This window comes from Rhododendron vialii, chromosome 13a (assembly GCF_030253575.1).
Source record: "Rhododendron vialii isolate Sample 1 chromosome 13a, ASM3025357v1".
NCBI classification, from domain to species: Eukaryota; Viridiplantae; Streptophyta; class Magnoliopsida; order Ericales; family Ericaceae; genus Rhododendron; species Rhododendron vialii.
In genome coordinates, this window is record NC_080569.1 from 29,295,124 (window position 1) to 29,310,184 (window position 15,061).

General features: G+C 39.3%; 2 protein-coding genes across 2 annotated transcripts; both read left to right on the top strand.

Moving 5' to 3' along the window:
* Positions 1-5,115: 5,115 nt before the first annotated feature.
* On the top strand, positions 5,116-7,681 carry LOC131312406 (chlorophyll a-b binding protein of LHCII type 1-like). Its single transcript, XM_058340125.1, has 2 exons — positions 5,116-6,020; positions 7,653-7,681. The coding sequence occupies exon 1, from the start codon at positions 5,131-5,133 to the stop codon at positions 6,016-6,018; it is 888 nt and encodes a 295-aa protein (XP_058196108.1). The 5' UTR covers positions 5,116-5,130; the 3' UTR covers positions 6,019-6,020; positions 7,653-7,681.
* Positions 7,682-11,877: 4,196 nt separating this feature from the next.
* LOC131312409 (chlorophyll a-b binding protein of LHCII type 1-like) lies at positions 11,878-12,933 on the top strand. Its single transcript, XM_058340127.1, has one exon. It carries the CDS (start codon positions 11,974-11,976, stop codon positions 12,763-12,765), a length of 792 nt encoding a protein of 263 aa, XP_058196110.1. The 5' UTR covers positions 11,878-11,973; the 3' UTR covers positions 12,766-12,933.
* The last annotated feature ends 2,128 nt before the right edge of the window (positions 12,934-15,061 follow it).

Sequence of the window (15,061 nt, forward strand, 5' to 3'; positions counted from 1 at the left end):
CTTTTGCTTAAACAAATTGGTTTTTACTCTTATCTAGTTATCACTATCTCATTTCAGTAACTATCTTCATATCTTCACTGAAGATGTTCTAGCTCGACGAAATTCCCAATCTTTTTCCCTGTTTTTTGCACAGTTCAATAATCATGAACCAATACCCAATCGAACATCAAGTACGAGATGCTAATGTGACATATGTGATTATTCTGAGGTTATGGTGATGAGTTGATGCAGCACTAATACAAGGCCTCTTTCATGGTCAAGTGGACTGGATTTGGCCATCAATCATCTAGGTAGTTATTCTTTTTGCAGCAGTGGTACACACATCAGATTTGGCTTGAGAGATGCAAGAATCTTCAACAGCAGGGCCAGACACTGTGTATGTTCTTGCTGACGAGCGTGTGAAAGGGTTGTGGGAGGGGCTGTAGAGATTAGTCTGGTGCGCGCGTGAGCTGGCCCGGGATGCCTTTTGTTACCAGAAAAATTAGGATGAATTTGTTCTTGGAAGAAACTGGAAGGCCGTACAATAACTGGTCCCTTTGCTTAGCTAGGAACATTCCTACTGGATGGTTTTTTTTTTTTAAATAAGATTTTAATTTACCGAAAACCCAGAAAACCTCATGTATGCCAACTTCAAACACTTCATTTAGAGATTGTTGAGCAAAGTTTAAACTCAACACAACTGACGTTGAACCTTAATTCCTTCTAGTTAAGAGTTTTCACAGAATTGTCGGACTCTACATTACCTGGACTCCGGTAGACTCAGGTACAGAGGATGGTTGTCGGTACGTGTCTATGTGCAGCTGTCCGATAGCCTCTTCCCACCCTTTTTGGTAAATCAAAATTTGACACAGGTCCACTGCTTCTGCTAAAATCGTCAAAACTGTGTGGCATTGAAAGTTTGAGAAGATTTCTAATTGGTTTTCAATGCAAACCTCCCTTTGTTTTCTTCTATATTCGTTAATCGCTGAGAAGATTTCTTTCGAGTACATGTCTGTAAATAGTAGCATGTTACAATTTGGTTGCATATCCACAATGCCTGAGACTTTATGATTTCTTCCTGCATAAATGAGACTTACAACACTGGATTGCCAATCCTCTGTCACATCTTCTGTTCCATGCCTCTTTACCTATGGCCCCGGGGCTATGGAATGAAGAGCATAGGAGAAAAATCAACGAATTTAATTTATTTCTCTGCTCAACGAATATAATTTTTTGAGTCGGGTCAATGAAAGATTTATCCATCCACTTGATGATTTGAGAGATTTATTACGAAATGGTAAGAGACGAAGGAGAATTTAATAACGTCAGGACTTATGAAATGAAAATTGTACCTGGGATTCAACCATTCTTCATGAAAGTACATTCAGAAATTCTTCATGCTTAGCAATAAAAAAATACAGAAATTCTTTCGCCGATTAAATTTCATCCAAGCATTTGCTTTTATAACACAATACTATCAAATAGCAAAAGTATAACTATATTATAGAAATTCTTTCGCCGATTAAATTTCATCCAAGCATCCGGACCACATATCAGGCAGCCAAGAATAAATCATGAAACTATTTTATAGACTCCACAAAAAAATTTGGTTAAAAATAATCATCCATTTTCAGGACATCCCCCTGCTAAGATAAATGCAGCCTTTGGCTCTAGTCCTTAAAAAAAGTTATAGTGAAACTGATTTTGCTCTCTAAAACCCTTTCCACAGCGCAATTGTGAAATGACACTTGTCTCATCGTCATGTCGCGACACTATAGTGTGTATGATTTCACTTGTTGCTCCACATGAGAAAGGTCATCCACAATATCAAGTTTGGCTCAATCAAGTACTCATGAAAAATCCGGTTCATAATTATGTAACATGGATACACAAAACATCTCGAACTTTTGACAACTGTGGTGGTAATGGAAGATGAGCTTTAGCTCGTCAATCCTCCGAAGTATCTTAAATGACCCATTGAAACAAAGTAGTAACTTTTCACTCCAAACAAACGTCATCAAATCTGTTTATGTTGTCTTGCTTGAAATGTTAAGTGTTGTCTCCTTCAATCTGTATAGTCCTTTTGGCTACCTCGGGCGATAATTGGTTGTTAGTGAATTGAAGCAGTCCTCTCGGTAGTATAGATTACGAAAAACTTAAATTATACTCGCATGTTTTGCTGTAAATTTGAAACAGGTATGCCCTTTTATTGATATCGATGACATACACGAGCTTATTCTGAAGCGCAAAAACCAACCGAAGCCAGACAACATGGCTTTTGCTGAACTCAAAGTGAAGGAGATCAAGAACGGAAAACTTGCCATGTTTTCCACGTTCGGGTTCTTTGTTCAAGCCATTGTGACCGGAAAGGGCCCATTGGAGAACTTGGCTGACCACCTAGCTGACCCAGTTAACAACAATGCATGGGCTTTTGCCACAAACTTTGTGCCCGGAAAGTAAATGTAAAAAGAATTATAGAGATCTGTGTGAACCCTGCATGGATTTTCTTACCACGTGAATGTCCCTTTGAGATGTGTAAATGATGCAGGAGCATAATAATTCTAATCTGGAAAACGAAGGGTTATCTTAATTAGTTCAAAGTGTCTTTTAGTTTCTAGTAAATGTCTTTTAATTTCTGGTCTAAGAATATGTGTTTCTAGTAAGTTGTATTTTTGTTTTAATAGTGGTCTAGGTATTTGAAAGATCTAGTTGAGAATTATGTAGGTTTTATTAGGAGTCTTGAAGAGTCATATTTGTAATACCTATAAATAGGTAATCTAATGAAATGAGAAGCAGAGTTTGAGTTTATGAAAATATTATGCAAGTATTTCTTGCTTGAGAGTGAGTAATTCCTCCGACAATCAAGTGTGTGACATGGTCGCGTGAGTGTCTTCCGCGATTAGCAATGTCGAGTGATTCTGTTGCCCCCAGTGAGTGGCTTCCCGGGACTATCCCATCCTTCACAGGTTTCAGCCTGCATCAGTAAAATGGCTTGCAATTGATGCTGGAAATGCGAATTCTTTGGTCTGTTCTTTGACAAAGTTGTGCTATATTTAATCTACTCTTCATTGTGTTGTTTCTTTTTGCTCAAATGGACTGATTTATTTACTCTATTTAGTTAGTACTATCTCAATAAAGTCTACTATCTTTATCGAACTTTCATTGATAAAGTTAGTTGATCTAAAAAATTCTGAATCTTTTTCTTTCTGTCACTGTACAGTTAACTATCTTCAACCAAAACCCAATCAAACCTCACATATGGGACCCTAATAGATGAAGTTTTGATTGTGCTAAGTGGATTTGGGTTATGGTCTTTCATGGTCAAGGGAACTGGATTGGGATCGACATCAATCATCTGGGTAGAGAGTTCTTTTTTGCAGCAGTGGTATATCAGCTTTGGCATGAGAGAAATGCAAGAATTTTAAACAGCAAGGCCAGGGACTATAAATATCATTGTTGAGGGAGGATTATACAAAACTGATGTTAGGACTGCAATTTGCTCTTGGAAGAAAGCGGAAAACTGTTAAAATTTAACTGTTTTATCTGGGCTTTTAGGCCTTTAGGTGTTGGGCTTTGTTCCCTTTGGGTGTTGCCTCCAATTTCTATGATTGGAGGAGTTCTTCCTATTTAAGACTTATTCCATGGGATTGCCAATCCTCTCAATTCTTCTGGTCCAGGGGCCTCCTTACCTATGGCCAAGTGCCTAATCGTGGGGAGTGAAGAGCATAGGATAAAAAATCATTGGCGACTTCAGAAATTTAATTTATTGAGTGGGGCCAATAAAAGGTTTATCCATTCACATTTTGGGGTTTACATATTAGGTGAGATAGAATTCTTGAGCAATTCTAACAAAAACAATGAACCAAAAAATTGTATGAAGCATAAATAGCCAGTAGTTCGCATAATGTTGAGATTGCCTATCAAATATCGGAAGCAAACGATATATCAATCAGTTATACAGATCAAAGAGAAACCGTGAGCGAATCAGAAAGTCAGTATATATGAGATGAAAATCGCACCTGGGATTCAACCATTCGTTATGAAAGTAAATTCATAAATTCTTCTACCAATTACATTTCCAATATCAAATAGCATAAGTATATATATATATATATATATATATATATATATATATATATATATATATATCTTTGTAAAACTGTGTTAACATTGGCACCACATGTCAGGCAGTCAATAGTAAACTATGAAACTCAAATTGTGACTCAGTAGAAACTTTTGGTTACAGAGTTTGAAGGATCCTAGAAGCAGTGTTCAGTTTTAGGTTTTCGCTCCCTATTGGCATCTTGCCAACTGGTTTTGGCTGCTGTTTTGATAGCCTTTCCTGGCTTTGATGCCCTTGTACTCTCCATGTATAGTAGATTAAGTATGTGTGTGTATTCACTTCTTTCGTTGTTAAAAAACAAAACTAAGGGCGTGTTCGCGTTAATTGCTATGGCTGTAACTTTAGATTCTCATGTCTGAAAAATGGTGCTAGTGTTTGACACAGCTATTGTTTATGCTTTTGGACCAAAAATAGCCTTTAAATCTGGGTAAAAGATGATTCTGCATAAATCAATTTTGATACTCCTGTCAATCACACTCTAATTATTGGCTCACTAACTCGGTATTGTGGAATGAACAATAGTGTTGGAACCACAAACATTTACGCCTACAAATGCATAAACACACTCACAATGTTTGTGGGCACCACACACACTGCACACCATTAGTGTGTGTGGCCGAAACACACATTGTGAGCGTGTTTGTGCACTTGTTTGTATAAGTGTTTGTGGTTCTAGCATTTTTGGTGGTACAAATACCATCCACCAGAATTCATCCTTACTAGACCTAGTAGCCCTATAGACTATATTGTCATATATAATTGTATATGCTATTATACTTGGCTGCAATACTCTTGGTGCTGTCATGACAGTACTTCCTCCATGAAGATAATGCACAATCTGCTATTACTAGTGGGGACCTTTGATTGGTGGATAGAAAGAACTTGAGACATTGCATGGGACACTTGATAATTAAATAGTGGTCAAACAGATTGCCAAATGCCATAAACCAATAAGAATGTAGATAAAAATTTCTGAAGATAAGGACCCCTTTGATATCCAGGTCATATAAATACAACATTTTCAACCCATGATACTCAAATCACGAACACCCATCTATAGCTCTTACTCTCCTGGACCTGCAGCCAGTTTTCTTTTCTCTGGTTCTAGTTCATTTTCTCTGAAAATGGCTGCTTCCACCATGGCCCTCTCTTCACCATTTGTGACTGGAAAGGCAGTGAAAACTGCTTCCTCTGTTGCCAAAGGTGGCAGGGTCCTTAGGATCACCATGAGGAAGGCTATTGCCAAGCCGTCCGGAAGCCCATGGTACGGCCCGGACCGAGTCAAGTACTTGGGCCCATTCTCAGGCGAGCCACCATCCTACCTCACCGGGGAATTCCCCGGTGACTATGGCTGGGACACCGCTGGGCTCTCGGCCGACCCAGAGACCTTTGCCAAGAACCGTGAGCTCGAGGTGATCCACAGCAGATGGGCCATGCTCGGAGCTCTTGGGTGTGTCTTTCCCGAACTCTTGGCCCGCAACGGTGTCAAGTTTGGCGAGGCCGTGTGGTTCAAGGCCGGAGCCCAAATCTTCAGTGAGGGCGGACTTGACTACTTGGGCAACCCCAGCTTGATTCATGCTCAAAGCATTCTGGCCATCTGGGCCAGCCAAGTTATCTTGATGGGGGCTGTTGAGGGCTACCGTATTGCCGGTGGGCCGCTCGGTGAGATCACCGACCCTCTCTACCCCGGTGGAAGCTTCGATCCATTGGGCCTTGCTGATGATCCAGAGGCTTTTGCTGAGCTCAAGGTGAAGGAGCTCAAGAATGGAAGACTTGCCATGTTTTCCATGTTTGGGTTCTTTGTTCAGGCGATTGTGACTGGAAAGGGCCCATTGGAGAACTTGGCTGACCATCTTGCTGACCCAGTTAACAACAATGCCTGGGCCTATGCAACCAACTTTGTCCCCGGGAAGTGAATGTGAAGGGCATAGTGAGATATGTGTGAAACCTGAATGGTTTTTCCAAACAATTGATGCTGGAAATGTGAATAATTTGATCTGTGTTTGGACAAAGTTTTACTATGTTGAATCTACTTTACATTTTTGTTGTTTATTTTTGCTCAAATAAATTGGTTTTTATTCTTATCTAGTTATCACTTTCTCCTTCCTATAACTATCTTCATATCTTCATTGAAGATGTTCTAGCTTGACAAAATTCCCAATCTTTTCTCCTGTATTTTCCTTTCTGTTTACCCAATCGAACATGAAGTACGAGATGCTAATTAGAAACCTGTGATTATGCTGAGGTTATGGTGAATTGCATTTGGCCATCAATCGATCATCTTGGTAGTAATTCTTTTTGCAGCAGTGGTACATAGATTAGCTTTGGCTCGAGAGAAATGCAAGAATCTTCAACAGCAAGGCCATAGACTGTGTATGTTCTTATTGACGAGCGTGTGAAAGGGCTGCCTAGAATTACTCTTGGCCGCTACGAATTACTCTTGGCCGCAAAAAATTGCTATTGGCCGCATCAAATTGCACTTGGCCGCACAAAATTGCAAGACCATAAAGTAATTTGATGCGGCCAAGTGCAATTCGAAGCGGCTAATAGTAATTCTACGCGGCCAGAAGCAATTATTTGCGGTCAAGAGCAATTCGATGCAGCAAAGTGCAATTCATAGCGGCCATGTGGAATTCGATGCGGCCAAGTGCAATTCGATGCGATCAAGTGTAATTAGACACGGCCACGTGTAGTTCGATGCCGCCAAAAGTAATTCTTGCCCAAGATCGAGTAATTCTTTGAGGCTACGAGTAATTCATCGTTGCAAAGAGTAATTTTTTTGCGGCCAAATGTAATTCTATGTGATCAAGAGTAATTCATTGCGCTTATGAGTAATTTTTTGCGGCCAATAGTAATTCTTTGTGAACTTCTAATCTCAGCCATTGGTTTCAATGGTTGAGATAGAATGTCTATTTTTGTTTTCTCGGAATGCTCCTCTCTCTCTATATTTTTCAAATTAGCAGAGAATTTGAAAAGTTTTGGCATTCTTCTCTATTTTTATTTTTTTGAAAAATCATAAATACTTTAATGTACAGTTGTCAGTAGTAAAAAAACACACGCGCGCGGCAATAGTGTAATATGTGCAAAAAGTGTGAGCACTTTACTGAAAGAGGGAGAATGAGCCTAAACCATTGGATCAAAGTAATCATCCATTGCAATAACTTGTCTTTTGTTAAGTATGGATGGGCCCTACACCATTGTGTTATGTACTACAGAAAATTTAGCTAAACAAGAAAATTAACTCCAATGCGAAAACACATGCAGATGTATATTTTCGTTAGCTTTCAACTTTCAACCTGATAAAGGTGAAGATATAACTATGACTTAGAATCAAGATGCAACAAAATCAATACATTTGCTTCCACCAACATATTGCAATGAATCAAATAATCAAATATATATTTAATCAGTTTTTTCCCCTCAATCACTTAACCAACTAAACATTTAGCAATCTGAATACATTTCAAAAAATGACAGGGCCCGCACACACACACACACACACACACACACACATATATATATATATATATATATAGAGAGAGAGAGAGAGAGAGAGAGAGAGAGAGAGAGAGAGAGAGCTAAACGTATGTCTAAGAGAGAAAACAGTTTTGGATTCAAAATTGGAATCTGTTTTGGAATTAACGTGTGAAGGAGAGAGAGAGACATACCTAAATTACGGCAATCATTTTCGACTGATAACTATTAGAAAAGTAAGGAAAATTCGAAAATAAGGAATCATAATAAGATTAGAAAATATTAATTTTAGTTTTTCTTTCATCCTTCTTCCAAATATTCATTCTTTCCAAGTATGTTTCTGTCTTACCACCCGTAAATCTCAGGTATAGAAAAAATATGTACAAATCCGATGGTCCAAAATATAGAAAATTCGAAAACCACTGCTCCATATTATATAGACATTTCTATATATACACATTACACTTGGTATAGAAAAAATATGTACAAATCCGCTGCTCCAAAATATATTGCGCCCCGGGGGCACTTGGTTGCATCTAAGGCGCCCTAAAACCCCAAAATTTGTCAAACTTTGCGGGCTTGTTTCGGATACTCCCAAACTCCAATTTTTGCAAGGTTTGAACCGTTGAAAAGCTTGTCGAGTCTACTTTCTAACCCGAATAGTTTTGATACAAAATTATTTTTACATGAAAAGTTATAACTATTTTACCCTAAGTGAGTGGAAAATAAATTTTCTATAAAACATTTGTATCTCCCTCATTTAAAACCGGATCAAAACCTATTTTATATCAATAAAGAGGGTATTCAACATACTAAACTATGGTGGGATCAAACCATAAAAATATTAGATTTTAGATTTATGTACAGTTGGTCAAAAGTAGACCATATCGTCTGAGCCACTAAAGTTAAAACACGTTTTTGCGCCTTTCCAATCATTCTAGGCTCCATTTGGTACTGTCATTCCTAGTTCTATGGTACTCTTTCATTTTTTTAAGAGTTCTAGAGAGCTCGTAAGGTGTTCCACACTTAATCAAAGCACATAAAAACTGCTTAATCATTGGGATATGCCTAAAGAGTGCACTTGACAAGGCTGATACTTGACCGGTCTGACTACCAAACCACCATAGCCACCATTTCTTGATAACCACTTCACCCCACCAGTATTCTAGCCACTACCTCGATAACAATCACCTCATCACAACCTCATCACTTCACACACACTATCACTACAACCACCTCACCAGCACTCCACCACCATCCATCCTTATTTCACCCTCACCCACGCCACAAAATAGATTCCAATGTTCTCAATATTGAAATCGTCACCATAAGTTCGCAATCACAATCTCCATTATTGCCGAATAGTCATCGCCAACACTCCAAAGCCACAAGCAGCATCAATATTGAAATCGTCGTCATAACTTCGCAAAAACAATCTCCATGATCAGCGGGCTGTTTCGCATCAACCTTAAGGCACACGGGTCAATCTACCACCGTCGCCCCACTTCCATTGTGATTTGGGCTGTGCACAGTCCAATTGCTCAAGAAACATGGAGGCGACCCACTCTACATCACCAATTCTTGAACACCCTGGTCTAGTGGTTTTTTACTGTGAATTTTTTCAGTCAAAAGAGTTCATCATTTAGTAGTTTTTTTTCACAGCTCATGGTGTTCGGCTAAATTTAGGCACAATTCGACCGATTTAGTTTAAAAAATAAATATTCACCTTTTAGAATAGTCTCAACGTGATTCTTGTGGTTGCGGTGGAGGTGGTGATTTTCAAGTGGCAATTGGTTTAACCTTGGGAACTCTTGAACAGAGGATATTCTCGATTCGTTGTGGTGGCGCTGCAAGTCGTACTTGGAATGTGATGGTGGTAGATTGAATAATATAGAATATTTCTCCATACTTAATCATAGTTTTTTGTTGTTTTGGTTGTGATGGTAAAATAATGCTGGTACCGGTGGTAAAGCAAATAGTGATTGTGCTGGACATGACATTGGTGGTGGAGTGGAGGGGTGGGGGTTATGATGTGCTCAAATGACTGTTGTGGTGAAGGTGTAGTAGTCGTGGTGGAGTTGCATGTGGATGTGTGATAGTCGTGGCCTAAAGTGTTGGTGTCGTTGGTAATATGGTTAAATGAAGGCGGAGGTGGTAGGGTTGAGGTGTGGTGCCAATAGTATTGGTGGGAGAGTGGAAATGTGGTGGTATTGGTGGTGAAGTTATGGTGGCGTAGGTGGTCAAATGATGGTGGGGGAGGGGTTGTGTTACTGTGAAAGTGTTGGTGGCAGAGAGGTGGTAATGCTCTTATAATTTTTGTAGTGGTTTTCTTTCTATTTGTTTTCATAAACAAAACTTTTTTATTGGTATGGTTGGATTCACCCATCTTTTTGTACTTTTAAAATCCTCTTTACCAATATATAATAGGTCTTTATTTGATTTAAAATGAAGGAGATGTGATCGTCTTACAAGAACGGGTTTATTTTATGACTCATTGAGAGTAAAATAGTCATATATTATGATGTACAAATATATTTTGATCAAAATTATATGGGTTAGAAATTAGACTTGACAAACTTTTTAATGGTTCAAACCTTGCAAATATCGGAGTTTGGGAGTGTCCGGAAGATGCCTGCAAAATTTGACGAATTTTGGACCATCAATGTGCCTGCGGCGCATTATATTGCGCCCTGGGCACACTCATTTGCGCCTGAGGCGCCTTAAAACTCCACAATTTGTCAAACTTTGCGGTCTTGTTTCGGACACTCTCGAATTCTAATTTTTGCAAAGTTTGAACCATTGAAAAGCTTGTCGAGTCTAATTTCTAACCCAAGTAGTTTTGATCCAAAATTATTTTTACGTGAAAAGTTATGACTATTTTACCCTAAGTGAGTCAAAAAATAAATCATTTTTCTAAAACGTTTGTACCTCCCTCATTTAAAATCGGATCGAAACCTATTTTATATCAATAAGAGGGTATTTGATGTACTAAAAGATAATGCAATTAAACCATAAAAATAATAGATTTTAGATTTATGAACAGTTGGTAGAAAGTAGACCAATTTAAATATCACCAGAGTCACTAAGGCTAAAACACGTTTTTGCATGTTTCCAATCATTCTAGATTCCATTTGGTACTCTCATTCCTAGTTCTATGGTACTCTTTCATTTTTTAAGAGTTCTAGAGAGCTCGTAAGGCATTCCACACTTAATCAAAGCACAAAAAAAACTGCTTAATCATTGGGATATGCCTAAAAAGTGCGCTTGACACATTTATCACTTGACCATTCCAAACCACCATAGCCACTATTTTTTTATAACCACTTCGCCCCACCAGTACTCTTGCCACTACATCGATAACAATCGCCTTGCCATTGACCTTCACCACAAAATCACTTCATAAACTCTATCACTACAACTACCTCACCAACATATCCGGCAGCCAAGAGTAAACCAGGAAACTCAGATTGTTGACTCCATATAAAATTTTGGTTAAAAAAATTATCCATTGTCAGGGAATCCCCTGCTAGAAAAAATGCAGCCTTTGGCTCTAGTCCTTAATAGCGTTCACTGTTAAGGGAAAATAATTTCTAGTGAAACTGAGTTTTGTGACTAAACCTTGCCGCAGGTGTAATTGTGAAATGACACTTGTCACGACGTCATGTCACAACCTCTCTATCAACTTTTTGCTAGTATTAAACTTATTCCTTTTCTTGGTTTCCCTCTCCGTGAAAGGAAGATACAATTAAGAGAGTTGTGAAGGCATTTTTGGGAAAACTGACGAGGCTGTTATCGGAGATTTTCGTGCATGAAAAATGGTGCTAGTGTTTGACACAGCTTTTGCTTATGCTTTTGGAGCAAAAACAACTTTTATATCTGCTTAAAAGATGATTCTGAACAAATTGATTTTGATGCGTTTTTCAAATCTAAGTTTTCTGTAAAACATCCTCTAAGCATTGTGGTAAAATACCATCCACCAGAATGGGTTTTTTTCCAAATACACATTGTAATTGGCTGCAATACTCATGGTGCTGTCATGAATTGTCTTGACAGTACGTCTTCCACAAAGATAATACACAATCTGCTATTGCAAGTGGGACCACTGATTGGTGGATAGAAAAAACTTGCAACATTGCATAGGATACTTGATAGTTAAACAGTGGCGAACAGATTGCCAAATGGGCACGTAATATCAAACTTAAGTCCAAAATGCCATAAACCAATAGGAATACAGATAGAAATCTCCAAAGATAAGGACCCCTTTGATATACAGACCATATAAATACAACACTTTCCACCCATGATACTCAAACCACAAACACCCATCTATAGCTCTTTCCTCTTGAGCAATCCAGTTTTCCATTGTCTAGTTTTACCTCTAGTTCATTTCTCTGAAAATGGCTGCTTCCACCATGGCCCTCTCTTCACCATTTGTGACAGGAAAGGCAGTGAAAACTGCTTCCTCTGTTGCCAAAGGTGGCAGGGTCCTTAGGATCACCATGAGGAAGGCTATTGCCAAGCCGTCCGGAAGCCCATGGTACGGCCCGGACCGAGTCAAGTACTTGGGCCCATTCTCCGGCGAGCCACCATCCTACCTCACCGGGGAATTCCCCGGTGACTATGGCTGGGACACCGCTGGGCTCTCGGCCGACCCAGAGACCTTTGCCAAGAACCGTGAGCTCGAGGTGATCCACAGCAGATGGGCCATGCTCGGAGCTCTTGGGTGTGTCTTTCCCGAACTCTTGGCCCGCAACGGTGTCAAGTTTGGCGAGGCCGTGTGGTTCAAGGCCGGAGCCCAAATCTTCAGTGAGGGCGGACTTGACTACTTGGGCAACCCCAGCTTGATTCATGCTCAAAGCATTCTGGCCATCTGGGCCAGCCAAGTTATCTTGATGGGGGCTGTTGAGGGCTACCGTATTGCCGGTGGGCCGCTCGGTGAGATCACCGACCCTCTCTACCCCGGTGGAAGCTTCGATCCATTGGGCCTTGCTGATGATCCAGAGGCTTTTGTTGAGCTCAAGGTGAAGGAGCTCAAGAATGGAAGACTTGCCATGTTTTCCATGTTTGGGTTCTTTGTTCAGGCTATTGTGACTGGAAAGGGCCCATTGGAGAACTTGGCTGACCATCTTGCTGACCCAGTTAACAACAATGCCTGGGCCTATGCAACCAACTTTGTCCCCGGGAAGTGAATGTGAAGGGCATAGAGAGATATGTGTGAAACCTGAATGGTTTTTCCTTGCAATTGATGCTGGAAATGTGAATAATTTGATCTGTGGTTGGACAAAGTTTTGCTATGTTGAATCTACTTTACATTTTTGTTGTGTATTTTTCCTTAAATAAATTGGTTTTTACTCTTATCTAGTTATCACTATCTCCTTCCTGTAACTATCTTCATATCTTCATTGAAGATGTTCTAGCTTGACAAAATTCCCAATCTTCTCTCCTTTCTTTTCCTGTCCGTTTACCCAATCGAACATGTAGTACGAGAAGCTAATTAGAAACCTGTGATTATGCTGAGGTTATGGTGAATTGGATTTGGCCATCAATTGATCGTCTTGGTAGTTATTCTTTTTGCAGCAGTGGTACATAGATCAGCTTTGGCTTGAGAGAAATGCAAGAATCTTCAACAGCAAGGCCACAGACCGTGTATGTTCTTGTTGACGAGCGTGTGAAAGAGTTGTAGGAGGGGTTGCAAATGTGCATGTAAGTAGGTCTGGGACGCCCTGCATTACCAAAAAAATTAGGATGAATTATCTCTTGGAAGAAACTGGAAGGCTGTACGATAACATGTCTTTAGATATAGTTGCATGTTACAATTTGGTTGGAACAATAGTACTATGTATGCTCCACAATGCCTGTGACTGTATGATTTCAACCTCCATAAATAAGACTTGCAACATTGGATTGCCAATCCTCCATCACATCTTCTGTTCCATGCCTCCTTACCTATTGCCGGGCCTAATCATGTGGAACGAGGATCATAGGAGAAAAATCAACGAATTTAATTTATTTTGGGGAGTGATTTTACCACTCCCTTTTTTTGTTAATGTCACTCCCCTTTGTGTCTTTATTAGATGTTTTGTTTTGTAAGAGAAAGAGAGTGGCATTAACAAAAAGGGGAGTGACAAAATCAATTCCCCTTATTTTTTTGCTTGGCGAATTTAATTTATTGGGTTGGGTGAATGAAAGATTTATCCATCCACGCGATGAATTGAGAGATTTATTAAGGGATGGTAAGAGACAAAGGAGAATCTAATAATGCCGGTAATATGAAATGAAAATTGCATCGTAAATTCAGAAATTCTTCATGCTTAATTAGCAATAAAAAAAAACTGTATTTGATAACCCTATATATCATCCAATCATTTGATTTTTTTAACTCTACACACACACACACACACACACACACACACACATATATATATATATATATATATATATTGGCCGCGATGAATTACTTGTGGCTGCAAAGAATTACTCTTGGCTGCGAAGAATGACTTATGGTCTCGCAATTCTTGGCAGCCAAGGGTAATTTTGTGTGGCCAAGAGTAATTCTTTGTGGGCAGGAGTAATTACTCATGGCCGCAAAATAATACTCTTGGCCGCAAAGAATTGCTCCTGCCACGAAGAATTGCACTTGGCCACATTAAATTGCACTTGGCCGCATCAAATTGCTATTGATCGCGAAGAATTACTCTTAGCCGCAAAGGATTACTCCTGGCTGTACGAATTACTCTTGGCTACAAATAATTGCTATTGGCCATATCAAATTGCAGTTGGCCGCACAGAATTGCAAGACCATAAAGTAATTCGATGCGGCCAAGTGCAATTAGATGCAGCCGAGAGTAATTCGTAGCGGCCAAGTGCAATTAGATGCGGCCAAGAGCAATTATTTGCAGTCAAGAGTAATTCTTCGCGGCCAAGAGTAATTTGATGCCGCCAAGTGCAATTCGATGCGGCAAAATTCAATTCGTAGCGGCCAAGTGCAATTCGATGCGGTGAAGTGCAATTCAACGCGGCCACGTGTAATTCGATGCGGCCAAAAGTAATTCTTGCCCAAGATCGAGTAATTTTTTGCGGCTACGAGTAATTCATTGCTGCCAAGAGTAATTTTTTGCGGCCAAATGTAATTTTTTGTGGTCAAGAGTAATTCATCGCAGCTATGAATAATTTTTTGCGGCCGAAAGTAATTCTTTGTGAACTTCTAATCTTAGCCATTGGTTTCAATGGTTGAGATGGAATGTCTTTTTTATATTCTTCAAATTAGCAGAGAATTTAGAAAGTTTTGGTATTTTTCTCTCTTTTAATTTTTTTGAAAAATTACAGACATTAATGTACAGTTATTAGTAGTAAATAAACCTACACGGCAATTGTGTAATATGTGCAAAAAGTGTGAGCATTTTACTGAAAGATAGAGAATGAACCTAAACCATTGGATCAAAGTAATCATCCATTGCAATAACGTACTTGTCTTTTATTAAATAT